This window comes from Etheostoma cragini, chromosome 17 (assembly GCF_013103735.1).
Source record: "Etheostoma cragini isolate CJK2018 chromosome 17, CSU_Ecrag_1.0, whole genome shotgun sequence".
In the NCBI taxonomy this organism is placed as follows: Eukaryota; Metazoa; Chordata; class Actinopteri; order Perciformes; family Percidae; genus Etheostoma; species Etheostoma cragini.
In genome coordinates this window covers 8,103,411-8,119,797 of record NC_048423.1, presented here as the reverse complement: position 1 = coordinate 8,119,797, position 16,387 = coordinate 8,103,411, and the positions used below count along the sequence as shown (strand labels likewise).

Genomic DNA, 16,387 nt, shown 5'->3' with positions numbered 1-16,387 from the left:
GCTGGTATCCTGTCTATAATGGAGTGAAATGGAAATTTGTGAGTGACCCCAAACTTTTGACCGGTAGTGTATATATATGGCTTCTATTTGATTTGCACAAATCAATAACACTGCAAACACCAAATGCTAAAGACAGATCATTTAGATAATAGAGTAATGTTTTAAATCATTTATCAGGCAGAAAAACATGAATTAACATGTATTCAACCTCCTCCAACATAAGAATGTTCTTCTTTGCTGTTTTATATCATCTTAAACTTAAAAATCATCTGGTTTTTGACTGTTGGGGCGATACAAATCACTCTACGAGAAATTATGTTGTCAGTGTTTCATTATTTATATATAGTTATATAGACTAAATAATTAGTTGATTCATTGAAAAAATAATCAACAGACAAACAGAAAGAACAATCACTTGTTGCAGCCCTAAAAAAGTAAAACAAAAACTTGAGCCCAGCGCTCTTCCTCATGCAGCCTTAAAGCACCAACACACGGACTCTACAAAACCATGGGGGTTGGTTGGATAATATTAATAACTCTTGATTACAGCTGGCCTGATAGGATTTCATCATCCATAGAGTGCAGGCCTGAGCTGTGTGCTCACAGTGACAGACATGTACACATGGTCGACATTTCAAGCCTTCTTTATATCATGGTGGCTGCTATCTATGCAAGAAGGAAAAATGTTCTTAAGAAATTGTACCTTACTTTACCAGAGGAGTGCAGTGAGCCACGGCATTTCTTGCTAGTTTTAAACGTTATTTTTTTGCCAATATTGACAGTTACAGTGGGTAAGAGCCTCTGTCTCTGGACAACAAGTCTAGGTCTGCTAGAGAGGTGAAAATGGAAAACAGTACTCAATACTTTGTCTTTGTTTTGGTTAAATTGATCACCGTAACTAGCTTGTTAGCCTGCATTCTGAAACAGAGCGCTGAGATTCAAGCTGGTCCTGTATGCTACAATCACATGACACCATTTCAAGTTTGTCTGTCTCATTCTTTGCCCCAAAAATAGAGGTATGTGTGGGGTTAGGGGTTAAGGGCTTGTGGCTAGCATCTGTCATTGCTGGCTTGCAATGCGTCGGAGAGAGGGAATGTGATCGCAGCAGGACAAGGGGGAGTAAAGTGTTTGTATGGAAAGTCCAACAGCTGGTGGTATGGATCTAGAAAAATGACTGGTATGTAGTAGTGACCCAGGACAGGGACACTACTGCTGCTGCTGCTGCTGCTGCTGCTGTGTGTGTGAATCTTTGTCTGTCTGTCTGATGCAGATGCAATATTGTAAAACGAAGTTTAAAATAAGAAAGTAATGAAACATAAGTGCAAACACATCATTTGTTCGTAGAGAGACATGTACGCATGCAGCAGAAATATAACAAAAAAATTGTGTGTGTGTGTGTGTGTGTGTGTGTGTGTGTGTGTGTGTGTGTGTGTGTGTGTGGGCATGCAGCAGGGCTCACAATATATCTGTTGCCATTTCCATGCAAGATTTGAAACAACCTACAAGGCCATAACCCAGAGGCACCTGTACTGAGATGGGCATTGTTGCCTAGGGGCCGAGATAGTAGGTTTCATCTTGGAAACAAATCCCTTAGAGGATGTTTGGAAATGGGAAATGACTTAAAGGTAGGGGGGGGGGGAATCGATCCAGTATAGTATCGCAATGTTTTTTGTGGCAATACTATATCAATACGCAGACGCCAAATATCGATCTATTATTATATATGTGTTGCTCAGTTTGTCTGCTCGACACTCATTTAAAGTTGGAAAAAGGTAATATAATTGCAATATATTGCTGAATTTCGCAATATGTTTAAAAATTGCAATACTATCATATTGTGACATTAGTATCGTAATGATATTGTATTGTGTGGCCTCTGGTGATTCCCACCCCTACGAAAAATAAACATGAAAATGTTCATATTATGCTTTTTGGCTTTTTACATTTCCTTTTTTTTGTTTTATGTATCTTTTTTGTGCACGTTATAGGTTTACAAAGTGAAAAAGACCAAAATCCAACCCAAAAGGACTTACCATCTCCAACAGAAAACACTGTTCACAAACTGCTCCAAACAGCGCTATTGTAGTCCAGCCTTTACTTCTGTGACGAATGTGCGTCATTTTGTAACACACCTTGCCTAGCTGCTATCCTGGCATGTCCTCAAACTCTGCTTCTGAATGGCTAGTAGTCATTACCTAGGTACTGTGAATGTGTGACTCCCAACAAAGATGACATAGAAGTGTGATGCCTCACTCTGTAGCTAAAACAGAGAGCTCAACACACATGGTGAAAAGAAGAGCTGCAGCAATGTACAGTCCAACATAAATATGGTGTTTCTTGAAAATTAAACCATGTAATATAACCTATGACATGACTTCTTAATACAATTATAAACATGAAAATGAGCATAATAATAATAATATGTTGTTGTGCAAAATCTGACAAAACAAAAAGGCTTTAGCAAAGCTGTTCCTGTCAAGGCAACAGTTTTGTCAGCATCAAGGGTCTTGAGTACAACACAATCTCCTGTCTCTCACTATGCGGCAGAGCCAAGCAGCTGGGCCAATGACACCAGTTACTACTAGACTGATCTGCAGGGAACTCTGACTTCCATGTCACCTTCTGACCTCACAGCTACAGCAAAGGTTTCATGTGATCTTTAGTAAGAGACAGTTAACCACAGCCACCACAGTCCTGTCTCTCCCACAACGTGTGCTAATGACGGACCGCTGCTGGCTCGCACATCAGCATCAGACAAAACAAAATCTCACAGCTTTAATTGAAATACAGAGGAATCCAAGCTGAATATAACTTAATAATATTAATAGGTCCTCTTTGTGCATGTGTGTGTGATTCGGGGCTGTGGGTGGGTAATGTGTAAACTAACAATAGAGGGAAATGGAATTTTCCCTTAGGGATCAATAAAATACGTCTTCTTTATAAAATAACACTCTTTGGCCTTGGCTAACCCCCACACAAAGAGCCAACGCTATAAAGATGAGGAATGTGGTTAACCATGTCATGTTTCAAATTTATAGATGGTTGACAACAACAAAAACCGTACTAACTTTTCTAGGTTTTTTTCCAGTTGAACAGTTGCCTTCAGTTGAAGTTAATTAACCGTCGCTGATTGACAGCCTATTTAGAGTGCATCCAGGAAGTGACCTACATTTAAGTGCAAAAGTTGTAGTGTTTAACTTCTAAAAAGGCCATGGGAGCTGTCCAACAGGCATCATCATGTCTTTATTATGTATTCACTAAAGTAAACTTGGTCTCCAGATTTGAGAAATGGTGAAATCTGAGAAATAGAACCAGATCATTTTGTAAATTGAAACAACAACAAAAACATGAACTGTATGTTATTCAAAATGCAGATTTTACTATAAAGTGTTTACAGACTCCCACTTTAAGTCATATTAAAGGGTTAGAAAACTGCAGAAAAAACTACTTTCTTCCTTCCTTCCTTGTAGTGGTATCTAACTAACTAACTATGATAGGTATGGTTTTATTTGTCCAAGTTCTCAGATATGAGTTTTTTTTTTTCTGCCTTTGTCCAAAGATGAAGGTGCTGATTAGAATTTTATTTCACTCTAAATCAGCTGCATGTCTCGATAACACTAGAAGTCAGTGTGCAAATATGTCACTTTGTTTGTTCTGTTGTTGTAAACCTGTCCGCCATCGTTCAATGTATATCAACAGTGTTTGATATAAACTGTATGGAAATATTTCTGTGTGAGATCGATGGTAATACTCACTGTTCCAGCAGTTGGTCATATCTGGACTGGGTCTCTCTCTCTGCAGCCACTGCTCTGTCCTTCTCGAGCACCGCATTGTCTCGGGCCTCACGCAAGTTCCTGGTCAAATACACGCACGCAGCAGAAAATAATCAGCATGTTGGATATGTTGTGCATAATAAAAAAAGCCTTTGTTCTTTTGAAGTTATGTTGGCATTTCCATTTATTTTGATGCTACTTTATCTGTGGTAATAACTCTTCCTCTTCTGAAATTGTTGCATAAGCATTCATATTTAATTTGCTGACTTATCCTGTACTGTATACTAGATGAATGGGTGAAAACAAAAAGACAGTTTAGACATTGTCTTTACTAATTCTAGTGCGTGCACAATCCATCAATTCTTAATACATCGCTCCAATTTATAAAAGAGCTTTCTGCTATAACATTACAGGCTACACCTGCACTTGATTACTGAGAAAGAACATTATGAAATTACTTTTGTTTTTAGATACACAATACCAGTGTTGTGTTATCTGAAAATTGGTCAGCTAAAAATAATTGATATGGAATTTTACTAAAATCTACAATTTCCTCTGGTTGAATAGCCCAATATTTGTTCATAATTGGTACATACATATATACACCGTTTCTTAGGTATTATTATTATTTTTTTAATAAAAAAAAAAGACTGATACCTGTTCTCCCTCTCATACATCTCCCTGGAGGTTCTCTGTAGATTGTCAATCTCCTGACTGGTTTTCAGCCTAATGTTCTCCAGCTCGTCTCTCAACTTGGTCTCATACTCTGACTTATAGCGGTCTCTGTAGCGGAAATTGAAAAAGAAAAGATAAGAATTAACAGACTGTATCCTATTGTCGCTGGCAGATGAAACCGTCAATGTCAGTGTTTTGGCACAGCGTACGTCTCCCACATTAAATGCACTAGAATTTTGGATGCTGGTGATTGATGTAAAACAGCAGCTCCTAACCTGGATGCTACATATTTTTCATAGGCGTCCTCTCTTGCCTTCTTAGTGTCTTCTAATTGTACCTAGACCACAGAATCAAAAAGTGAGAGCATGTTAAAAGACCCCTTCCTATTGTTGAATGCCTCTTGTATTAGATGAGCCTCCTAGCTAATCAATTTTATGGACCTGGAGCCTCTCCAGGCGGTCTTCTTCATGCGCACAGCGGACACTCATTTCCATGTTCTGCCGGTGTAGGTACTCCTTGTCCTTCTGCAGGAGAGTCACTGACTGCTGCAATGTCGCCACCTGAAGGGCAAGAAGAGAACAAAAAAAACTATTACAAAATACAGTACATCCAAGGAGAATATTATAAAGACAAATTATGTATGTGTGCGCGTGTGTGTGTGTGTGTGTGTGTGTGTGTGTGTGTGCAGCACCTCCTTGCTGAGTGTGTTCCTTTCTCTGGTCACTGCAGTGTGAGTCAGGTCGAGAGTTTCAAATCTTCTCTTTAATTCCTTTAGTTCTGCCTCAAAGTTGTCACGCTCACTATAAACCAAAGTTTAAAAGGTTAACATACATTTGAACTTACATATCCAGAATTTAAATATGGGGGGAAGCTAGAAAAGACTAAAAGTGTTCTTGAGTTTTGATGTTGAGCAAATTATCAATCCTAACTAGATTTTTCCATGTACTGACTTAACCAATATGCAATATGGTGTTAGGTGATGTTCCGTGAAACAGCAAACAATATTAAAGTAATGATACACACAAACGGCAGGAACGTCTGCTCAAACTGACTCCTGGCCCTGTCCCTGTCCCTGACCCTGTCCCTTTCCCCTCATAACCCATACACAAATGCTTTTGGGATACAGCCTTAAAAACTGTACTTGCAGCCTTCAAATCGAGTCAAGCCACTTCTCTTAATCTGACACACACACACACACACACACACACACACACACACACACACACACACACACACACACACACACACACACACACACACACACACACACACACACACACACACACACACACACACACACACACACACACACCGTTTTATGACAGGGTAGTTGTCTCGGCGATAGTCTCCTTCTTGGATCTGCTGTTTGGTGTCGGCCAGTTCTAGGGTCAATCTCTGGCTCCTCAACTCCAGCTCAGTACGAAGCCTCCGCTCCTCCTCGTAGCTCTGTGGAGACACAGGACGAACAACATTTTTTATTAAACGGAGTATTCATATTTTTAGATACACTGTGCAATAGGCAGGATTGTACCTCCTAAACACGAGTATTCATTTTTCAGACAGGAATTTGGCAAGAACCCTTGCCATCTTGACAATGTCATAGAGTTCATGCCAATTCTTTATTAGCAAATTCATGCAGTGAACATCACATCCTTTTTCTGGGACCATGTAGAGTCGATGAGTAATTTATCTGCTGGGCGTATGTAAGTGAAAAAGACATTGTGACAATAAAGGCAAGCACCTGTTCAGTAACGATGTCTAGATACTCTGGCATTCAAAAAATGCTTACTCAGTCTCAAGGGGGCTCGTGATTGCCATTGTCATGTTATTTTCTTTTGCCAAATTCTTAACCCTGCCTTCAGCATGCTGTATCATTATCTCGTCAACGTGTCATTTATGCCTACAGGGCAATGCTGACTAGATCAACTGGATGGCTTTTTTCTATGATTTCTGTCATATTTCATTCTAAGCACTGCAGGCTGTGAAAATTACCATTTCGGGGACGCTGTAACTGACATGTCTAGCATTAAAGAGTGCATTTTACGGGCACCTGGTTAGCACACCTGGTGGAGCAAGCACCCATTTATAGAGGTTTATTCTTCGACGCAGCGGCCGCAGGTGAGACTCCAACCTGTAGCTCTTTGCTGCATGTCATTCCCCTTCTCTCTCCCATTTCGAGTCTAAGCTGTCCAAATAAAGGCTTAAAATGACCAAACCCTAATCTTTAAAAAAAATTCTGCATTCCTCATATCTATGTTTTCCAAATATGTGACCCAAAGCCTGGAGGAGTGAATTGTTTAAAGTGTGTTGTTCTTGAGCGTTTAAAGAATGCAAATGAAAAGCAAAAATCCAGCTGGCTGCTATTCTACTTAAATCTATTTTTTTGAATTTTACACGGTGCAAAATATATGATATAAACAGAAATGAAAGAGAAAATGCAAAAAAAGGTGATAAAACATGAAGAATACAATAATGCCTAAGTGAGATAAAATCTGCGCAACTTCGAAACATGTGAACTTGTGCAGGAAGATGAAAGAATGCGACATAGAGGTATAGTGCAAGCTTGTGTATGCGTGCTGTACCTCCATCAAAGCCTTCATTTGGGTTCTGTGTGTGTCCAGGTCTTCAGTCAAACTGCCTCTCTTCACACTGAGCTCAGCTAGCTGAGTCCGCAGAGGAGTCACCACCTCGTAGAAACGCATCTAAACATACAGCAAAGAAAAAAGGTCCCTCTGTTAGCTTCATCATGTACCAGTGATAGACCGATTATCGGCCCTGGCTGGTTATCGGGCCACTTTTGGCGTTTTGCAGATTATCTGTATTGGCGTTTTATTTGCACGATAACCGATAAAGTTATATAAAAAGTGCACTGCAGCACTGCATCTGTCCCTAATGCCTCTGCTTCGGTAACACTATATGAATATCTTTTACTGTGTATTATGTTGAAAATTTCTAATTTATTAAATAATTGCTTAGAGAGAAGTTCTGTGTTGGAGTTTGTAACATTCCAAAATCTTTAATCTTGGTTATTGGTTTTCATTAACTACTAATAATCGGCATCGTCCTTGAAAAAACAGTATTAGTTTATCCCCATAATGTACTGTATCATATCTAGTCTTTCTGGTTCAACAAGGTGGTGTAGCCCCCCCATACTTACAGCTACATATTCCTGTATGGAGATTCTGTCGTCAGGGAGGTCGCGGAGCTCCTGGTACCTGTCCTGGGAGAGGTCCAGATCCCGGAGCGACCTCCGCAGCTCTCCAGCCTTGTCACACAGCTGCCGGTTGGTCTCCTCTAGCTGCTGCTGCCTGAGCAGGATGGCCTCCATCTCTTGCTTACGCAGAGCTTGCTGCTTCCTGGTGATGACAGTCTTTGTTAGCACAGTTTACTTTTGTGCTTACCAGCTAAATAATGGGATAAATAAGACAGGTAGAGTTATTCTGGCTAAACCCTTTTCATGCCTTCCTTAGTGCGTGTGTGTTTGTGTGTTCTCTGTGTGTGTTAAATGTGTCTAGATAAGATGACAATCTAAACACCACTGCACGGTGTAGAAAATTCTTGAAAACAGAAAACATGTTAAATGACAAACAGCCAGCAAGTATAAATTGTTCAAACTGTGTACAAATGTGTAAATGTTTCTGCCCTTCCATCCTCCAAGAGTTGAAGATAACGACTTTACTTCTTTTTTTTAAATATTCATACTTATATTAAAATAATACAAAAATACTATTATATCTTCATGGGTACACCAACTTTAAAAAACAAAAAACAAACACATACATCAACAATTACAATGGGATTACAGCACATTTCACTGTCCATCCTCTCTTCCACTTTTCCTCACCTATTCTCCTCTTGGGTGAGTTTCAGGTGGCTATCCAGTCTCAGGGCCAAAAGCTGTTTCTGATGTAGAGCGTCGTTCAGCCTCTCCTCCAGCTCCTCAGTCTGCCACATGAGACACATGCATGGAAACATTCACGGGACTGTAGCTAATTGCAACAAAAATACTTCTGTAATATGGTAGTTACTGCATCCCTCTGTCTTTGTCAGGTGGGCATAATGTAGCTTTAACCCTCCTGTTGTCTTCCCGTAGATCAACATTTACTTTTTCTAGGTCAAAATGTTAAGTTAAAACCTTTTTAAGCCTTGTGTTTATATCACAAATAATGCTTTTTGATGCTTTTATCAATGTTTTTAACTTTTTTCTTACATTTGCCCCTTTTTTCAACACTTTTGACACTTTTTTCAATGTTCAACACTACGTAACCCTAACATATTAACTTCAGTTTTACAGTTATTTTTGGACTTTATGGTCAATAAACCTCATTTATAGGAAATTATACATGATGTTTGAGTTAGAAAAGCAGAAATTAGAAATTATTTAGACTAAAATTAAAGAAATGCATGTTGATGGATAATCACAGACTGGAATATGTCAACTTTTCCTCAATACTAGTTCAAAACCACTTCAATTTTTTTTTCCAAATGCTATAATATTGAATAAGACACTCCAAAAATAATGAAAGTAGAGATCTGTACTTGCCAAAGAGCGTTGTGTGGAATCAATCAGGTTATTTGGGTATTTACAATTGAGTGGTTAAAAAGAACATGGATATAGGAAAACAGGTCAATATGACCCGAGGACAACTTGAGGTTAACTCGTGCCTCTAGCTAATCATTTGAGAATAATGAGAGGCACAAGCTGGGGATGAGTTGCACCAACATATTCATACATACAAAGAGCATCTTTCCTCCCTTCTACCTTGGACATATGGTCGGCCTTCATGTTGTCTATGATTAGGTTTTTCTGAGACAGCTCGATTTTCAGCAGCTGGACATTGTGCAGTAGCTCCTTCCTCTCGATCAGCTGGCGTGTCACCTTCTGGGAGCCGTCCCGCTGCTCGTCGGACGAGGAGATGTCCTCGGTGGTGGGCACGGTTGTCTCCAGGCTGATGTCCTCCGATTCCAAGTCCAGGGAGCTGGAGACGTTGGCTGCTGTCGGCCTCAGCTGTTGCTTCTTGTGAGGCATCCTGTAGTGTTTTGATCCTCTTGTTTATGCTCGTAAACGTTGACTAACAATGCGAGTGAGCCAGTAACTGTAGCGATCTTAGTGAGATTAGAAAAATGTGTTAATCGAGTTAAGGGACATCGCGATATGTGATACGTTAACGTTAGTTTGGTGCAATGACAACCACAACCAAATCCCGACCGAGCACCAGTCTAGTACATCGTTTTAAACAGACTAACGTTACCAATAGAACGTTACTCCCAATCAAGAAAATAAGATATACAGCCCGTTACAGCGTTAAAGTGACACCCCAGAGCTGACCACAGTCCTCGATGTGGTGTTTTTAAGGGTCCCGCTCCGAGTGGTCTTCTAACCGCCAACGGACGGCTTGACTACGAGGGTTTTGTTGTGTTGAGTGGGTTGAATACAGCGCCGTCTGCGGTAATGCAAAGCAGTATGCTCAACGTCCACTCATCTGTAATTCGTTACAAGGCACAGAGTATGCAGTATCTACTACTAACCGTAGAGGGTCGCTATACAATTAGCTAACTACTTGTTTAACAGTCTTCTGCCTTCCTCTGCTTTGTTTTCATTGAACAACTATTAGATGGACAACCAAAACTAAACACAGACTTTAAAATTGTTTTACATAAAAATCGTGAAATGTCGTGATGACTTTATGCACAACTTGTATTATTTTCCAACAAAAATTTTAAATAGAGATTAACACACACGATTGAAAACGAAAACCTGCCATCCCACTTCGTGTTCATCATTTCTCCGGTAAGGTTTTTTTTTGGCCCACTAAATCAGTTTACACATGGGCAGCTAACTCATGAGCTAACTCTTATGTTTGTCATCATATGGTAGCATCAAAACATCGGGATTTGATCTTTTGAGGCGTTCAACTTCATCATGTTGAAATCTAAAACCTTTGTGAAGAAGACCCGCTCGGGTGGGGTGATGAAGATAGTGCGCGAGCATTATCTGAGAGATGATATTTGGTGCGGAAGCGAAGTTTGCACTGAATGCAAACAGGAGTCCACGGTGTTGCAGAGAGACGCATGTATTGAGAGCAACTTGTGCTCTTATCCACATTATGTGATCCCTGACACTAATGTGGTGCTGCACCAGGTAAAAAGCGTCTCCCCCTTCCTCTGGATATCTCATTTTATGTGTATTCTTAAACAAAAAGGGCCTTTTGACATGCCATTATCCATAGACTTGTAGCCGCAGTTTTTGCTTCATGTACTGTGATAATAATACAGCATTATACATAATGTACTATCTCATGCATTATAAGATACTGAAAAACGGGTGCTGACTTGATTTATTTATGAATGAATAGCATGTATAGCATGTCAATATTGACATTGATATTAATATACATAATCTTTTATTGTAGGGTAATATTTTCCTTCTCACACAGCTGTATAATCTTCGTTGTGTCTTTACATGCCTGTAATAGTATGTTAACCAATTAAAGTGGAGACCATACATTTAGGTGATGGTGATTGATTCACGTCCATTATAACTTACCTTTTTAAATTCACATAAACGTACAACCTTTGCACCAGATTCTGAACAGCTCTGACTTAACCTTATGTTTATACTTTCTGTGTCCTGCAGATTGACGTGTTGGAAGACCCTGTGATCCGTAATGTGATAATCCTTCAGACTGTGCTGCAGGAGGTTCGCCACCGCAGTGCACCGGTCTATAAACGCCTGAAGGACATCATACATGAGACAGAGAAACACTTCTATGCTTTTACCAACGAACACCATAGGTACAAAGACACCACTTACCTTTCTACTGCATCACAACATCTTAATTACACTCCCTACCCTCTTTCAAAACCGCACTCAAAGCTGCCATTTATCTACCATTTTTATTTTATTTTATTTCTTATAGTTGTAGCTGTTTTTATATAGTATTGCTTTTTTCGGCTTCTGTCATTGTTTTTATGTTTTTTTTATGTAAAGTGCCTTTAAGTAAATTTTTTAAGCACTATACAAATAACATATATTAGTAGTAAAAAGTAAAAGTAATCAATGATACAATAACAATGTAGATTGGGAAGTTTCTCATGAAGTTTCTACTCATATTCATAGATAAGACATTTCCCCTGATATAATTTGCTTGTGAAAAGCATTGCAGAAGGTTTTTGGTTTTGTCACCCTTACATTTGTCCTCCTAATCATTTTATTTTTATTTTTCCAGAGAGACATTTATTGAACGTGAACCGGGGGAAAGCGCCAACGACCGTAACGACCGTGCAATCCGTGTGGCGGCAACATGGTACACCCAGCACCTGAAGACATCTGAGTCCAACGCGGACGGACTCAAGGTGGTCCTCCTTACCAATGATCAAGGGAACAAGCAAAAGGCAGAGGAGAGCGGCCTGCTGGTGTACAAATGTAGGCGGTATTTCTTCAGAGAAAGAATATATTAAGGGGCACAGTGGCAATTTGAGTTTAAAATGCTCTTCATGGCAAGAATACAGATCCCCAAAAGACTGTTGTAGACTTCTACCACAAGGTGCAGACAGGATTATCAGTCATTCTGTTTGAAACACCATCCATGTAAGCAAGTGTGGTCACCTAATGCCTCCTCACTTTTGCTGTTGGATACTACCATGCTTTCAAACAGCATCAACTGTATTTACCACAAGCATTTTTCATATACATTCTAGGTGAGGAGTACATCAAGAGCCTGATAGGGAACCCTGAGCTTGTGGATCGTCTGGCTTTGTCCAATGATGACAAGGTAAACCATTTGTCTTATTTAAATATAGAAATGAAAGCTATTTCCGTATGTAACATTTGTAAATGTATCTCCTGTTTATCCCACTGCCTTTTCTTAGTGTTTTTCTCCTTCCATTTATTCCTTTTTCTTTCCGCTCTCAGCATGACATCACCAGCAGTAAGGTGTTATTCCCAGAGCACCTCCCTCTGTCCAAGATCCAAGCGGGAATCAAGAGTGGCGCATTCGTCCAGGGCACCTTTAGGGCCAGCAGGGACAACTATCTGGAGGCCACAGTCTTTGTCCAGGGAGATGGGGAAGAAAGCACAGAGGTGTGTGTGTGTGTGTATGTGTCTAAAGTTTGTCTAAACGATTAGCTAGAATCTAGAAATGTAAGGGTCTCTCAGTAGACCATCTGGATGTTGAGTTTCCAGTTAAAGGAATTACTACAAGGTTAATTGACTGTCAAATATAGCAAAATGCATGCAAATGTAAAAAGCTCTGTACTGTCCCTTCGGCCTGCTTTCAGATTCTCATCCAGGGTCTTCAGAATCTCAACAGAGCAGTGTACCAGGATGTGGTTGCCGTGCAACTGTTGCCGCAGAATCAGTGGGTGGCGCCCTCGTCAGTCGTGTTGCAGGATGAAGGGGCAGCAAAGGACGATAATAATGATGAGGAGGATGACGAGGACGAGGAGAAAGCGGTGAATTTGTGTTTAACTGAAAGGAAGAGTTGTTAAGGCCCTTTTGTGGTTGTGCGTAGAATCAGTGGCGTACCCCCGCAGACCCCTCTGCGTCTACGCCGGACCCTAAGGCGTAGCCTAACCTCTCGAAAAATGTAACTACGCGTCGCAGCGACGCACGTGGCTCGGCCACGTTGCATTTTCCCACCCAGTATCTGGGAGCTGTGCTACTCAAAAAGAGAGTAGCAATTGATATCAACCCCAATATGGCCTTTGTAGCTTCAGTATCTTAATGACCTCTGTGTTCCTGTGTGTCTGAGCAGTTGAGGATATCAGCAGCTGAAGCAGCCAGGAAGCCCACAGGCAAAGTTGTGGGAATCATCAAAAGGAACTGGAGGCCATTTTGTGGCATGCTCAATATCTCCCAAATTAAAGAGGTAAGTCTAGACTGTTCTATAATATTAAATGTTATACACAGTTTATGTTTACTTGGCTTAAAAAAATTAAAGCTGTCCTCAAATTTGGTATGCATGCTTTATTTAAATGAATACATCTCTGTATATTTCAGAAACTTTCTTGTCCCTCAGCATTGACCATCTTTTTTATCTTCTTTTTCGTACAGTCAACCCGCCATCTTTTCACCCCGGCAGATCGCCGTATCCCACGCATTCGCATTGAAACGCGTCAGGCATCCACACTGGCAGGCCAGAGGATCATGGTGGCCATCGATGGCTGGCCCAGACACTCCAGATATCCAAATGTGAGTTGGAACCTCATCAGACTGTCAAATCTTTGGAACTTAGATGTCCTACATCTCCACTCACTCCATGCGTAAAAACACCAAGTCTGTCCATGGAGATAAATCTTTTCTTCCTTTTTAGGGTCACTTTGTGCGCAGTCTGGGAAAAGCAGGGGAGAAGGACACGGAGCAGGAGGTGCTGCTGCTGGAGCATGACGTCCCCCACCAGGACTTTTCTCAGGCCGTGCTCAGTTTCCTTCCCAAGATGCCGTGGACCATCACACCAGAGGTAACGACCACTTTTTCTTGAGCTACACTGAGCAGTATTCTCGTGCGTGTATGCGTGCGTGTATTGATTTGGATGTTTTTGAACCAGGAAATGGCGAGGAGAGAGGACCTGAGGAATCTGACAGTGTGCAGCGTGGATCCTCCGGGATGTACAGACATTGATGATGCCCTACACTGTAGAGAGCTCGACAATGGAAACCTTGAGGTACACATGTTGGACACATACATAATAAAGCACAGAAATGTTTGCGTTTATATTCTATATGAGCCCACGGTATTTCATTTGTTTTCTGTAGGTGGGCGTCCACATTGCTGACGTCAGTCACTTCATCAGACCTGGCAATGCTATGGACAGAGAGGCTGCGAACCGTGGCACCACTGTCTACTTGTGTGGCAAAGTAAGGAAAAACGCACACACACTCACACTTGGATCCAAGTCTTTTCACATCAGAATTTGAAAATCCCTATCAACATTAAATTTCACAAGACATTTTATATTTGGAAGATGGTGTTTACAGTTTGTGTTTACAATGTAGTAGACAATTTGACACCTGTACCATGTGTTTACCTATTTGAGTCCACCATTATGGGCCAGATTGCAGCTTAATTACACTGACGTCTCTATTAACAACTCCATTCATCTTTTTAGCTCTGAATATACAATTTGAAATTTATTGTTATGATAATCCCTTGATATGAAGCATCTCGTTTTCGAGGGGGTCTTCTGGAGGTGCCAAACACACTTGATGACAGTATTACATAAAAAAAAAATGTATTTATTAATCCAGTCCAGGTTTTTGTGAAGGAATATTTGGGTTGTATGGAAATCTTGTTTATTGCGACTAACTAATATGCTGTCCTCGACCACTATGGTTGATTTTAGAATTCTCTCGTTTTACAGAGCTTAACTTAAAAAAACTAACATTATTTTAATGATGTGTCCACCAGAGGATAGATATGGTTCCTGAGCTGCTCAGCTCCAATCTTTGTTCTCTACGCTCCAATGTAGAAAGGTGAGGACAAAAGATACATACACACACTTACATAATAATCAATGACATAAATGCTCCTTCTTTTGAAAAGATATTTCTGTAAATAAATAGATCATAGTTTTTTTTTTGCTATTGCAGTTAATTGATTTTAAATGAATGTAGCTGAAATGTTTGTCTGTAATTCTATTTACATTTTTTTTATTAGGCTGGCCTTCTCATGTATCTGGGAGATGAACCACAAGGCTGAAATTCTTAAGACCCGGTTCACAAAAAGTGTAATTAAGTCCAAGGTATGGTACCAACACACAATGTACACGAATATAAAAATATACTCAATGTTTTTGAAATGATGTGAAGTGATTCTGCTACCATCTGCTTTCATAATCTATTTGTAAGACACAAAATTACAGCTTCAAGATATTTTCAAGCATGTTTTTTTTAATGTTTCCTTGTTTTACAGGCATCTTTGACCTACGCTGAGGCCCAAATGAGGATTGATGACACCACCAAGAATGATGACATCACCAAGAGCCTGCGAGGTCTCAACAAACTCGCCAAAATCCTCAAGAGGCAGAGGATAGAGAAAGGGTAAGCATGTGGAGTTGGATAAAGTGGAGGCAGAAGAACATATTTACAAAATGTAGAAAGCTACATTCTAATGGTGTGGGCAGAAAATGCTATTGTTTGATTTTGATTTTGGTCTATACATGGCTCATTTGCTTGGAACTCATGAATACCGCTGTATATTGAAGCTGGCTGTTTTGAACATGAATTGTGTTTTATGTTGCATTTGATATCCTTTAGGGCGCTGACGCTGTCGTCCTTAGAGGTCCGTTTCCACATTGACAGTGAAACCCACGACCCCATTGACCTCCAGGCAAAAGAACTCGTGTAGGTAACTTAAGAAAAAAGAAGCATTCTGCAGAATCCTTTTTAAAACCCCTTTCTCCACAAAAGCTCTGCTTTTTGTTTTGTTTTTAAGTGCTTTACCCAGCATGTAAGGCATTGTGTTTTGGACAGATGTAAATAAATGTATCTCTTGGTTTTTAGGGAGACAAACTCCATGGTAGAAGAGTTCATGTTGCTGGCCAACATTTCAGTTGCCCAGAAGATTTACGACGAATTTCCCGACTGTGCAATGCTAAGGAAACATCCGGCACCACCTCCATCGAACTACGACATCCTGCTCAAGGCTGCAAAGTCCAAGGTGAGCGGAGATGGTCATGCAGAAAATGTGCTCTAGTGTCCCAGTTGTATGCTTCCTTCTTGAGTTACTTTAATCAATTTACCTTGTTATGAATTGAGGATGTCCATTAATTGGCAATAGTTTTAAATAGCCAAAATGTGGTGGGCTTGTGAGATGGCTAGGGTGGCGGCGTATGAAAATATGTCCTTTTGCCAGATTTGATGTCTACGCTGGAAAATTGGGAAGATACTTAAGCTTTCTGGAGGGGTCCTATGATGCTTTGATTTATGGTGTTGTCATT

General features: G+C 40.3%; 2 protein-coding genes across 2 annotated transcripts in view; one reads left to right on the top strand and one right to left on the bottom strand.

Moving 5' to 3' along the window:
• pibf1 (progesterone immunomodulatory binding factor 1) overlaps positions 1-9,885 on the bottom strand; it is a 20,146-nt gene extending 10,261 nt beyond the window's left edge. Inside the window, exons 1-10 of the mRNA XM_034898205.1 lie at positions 9,211-9,885; positions 8,293-8,393; positions 7,606-7,804; positions 7,031-7,150; positions 5,761-5,894; positions 5,140-5,248; positions 4,889-5,008; positions 4,724-4,785; positions 4,431-4,556; positions 3,756-3,854 (exon numbers count right to left, since the gene is read on the bottom strand). Coding sequence (XP_034754096.1) covers positions 3,756-3,854; positions 4,431-4,556; positions 4,724-4,785; positions 4,889-5,008; positions 5,140-5,248; positions 5,761-5,894; positions 7,031-7,150; positions 7,606-7,804; positions 8,293-8,393; positions 9,211-9,477 — 1,337 coding nt within the window. The 5' untranslated portion in view covers positions 9,478-9,885. The remainder of the gene's footprint in view (positions 1-3,755; positions 3,855-4,430; positions 4,557-4,723; positions 4,786-4,888; positions 5,009-5,139; positions 5,249-5,760; positions 5,895-7,030; positions 7,151-7,605; positions 7,805-8,292; positions 8,394-9,210) is intronic.
• A 369-nt stretch (positions 9,886-10,254) lies between these two features.
• The window catches only part of dis3 (DIS3 exosome endoribonuclease and 3'-5' exoribonuclease), an 8,236-nt gene continuing 2,103 nt past the window's right edge, over positions 10,255-16,387 (top strand). Inside the window, exons 1-16 of the mRNA XM_034898204.1 lie at positions 10,255-10,590; positions 11,086-11,243; positions 11,678-11,874; positions 12,150-12,223; positions 12,364-12,531; positions 12,729-12,902; positions 13,205-13,318; positions 13,504-13,641; positions 13,763-13,909; positions 13,997-14,113; positions 14,205-14,306; positions 14,857-14,921; positions 15,106-15,190; positions 15,361-15,488; positions 15,705-15,791; positions 15,951-16,107. Coding sequence (XP_034754095.1) covers positions 10,372-10,590; positions 11,086-11,243; positions 11,678-11,874; positions 12,150-12,223; positions 12,364-12,531; positions 12,729-12,902; positions 13,205-13,318; positions 13,504-13,641; positions 13,763-13,909; positions 13,997-14,113; positions 14,205-14,306; positions 14,857-14,921; positions 15,106-15,190; positions 15,361-15,488; positions 15,705-15,791; positions 15,951-16,107 — 2,130 coding nt within the window. The 5' untranslated portion in view covers positions 10,255-10,371. The remainder of the gene's footprint in view (positions 10,591-11,085; positions 11,244-11,677; positions 11,875-12,149; positions 12,224-12,363; positions 12,532-12,728; positions 12,903-13,204; positions 13,319-13,503; positions 13,642-13,762; positions 13,910-13,996; positions 14,114-14,204; positions 14,307-14,856; positions 14,922-15,105; positions 15,191-15,360; positions 15,489-15,704; positions 15,792-15,950; positions 16,108-16,387) is intronic.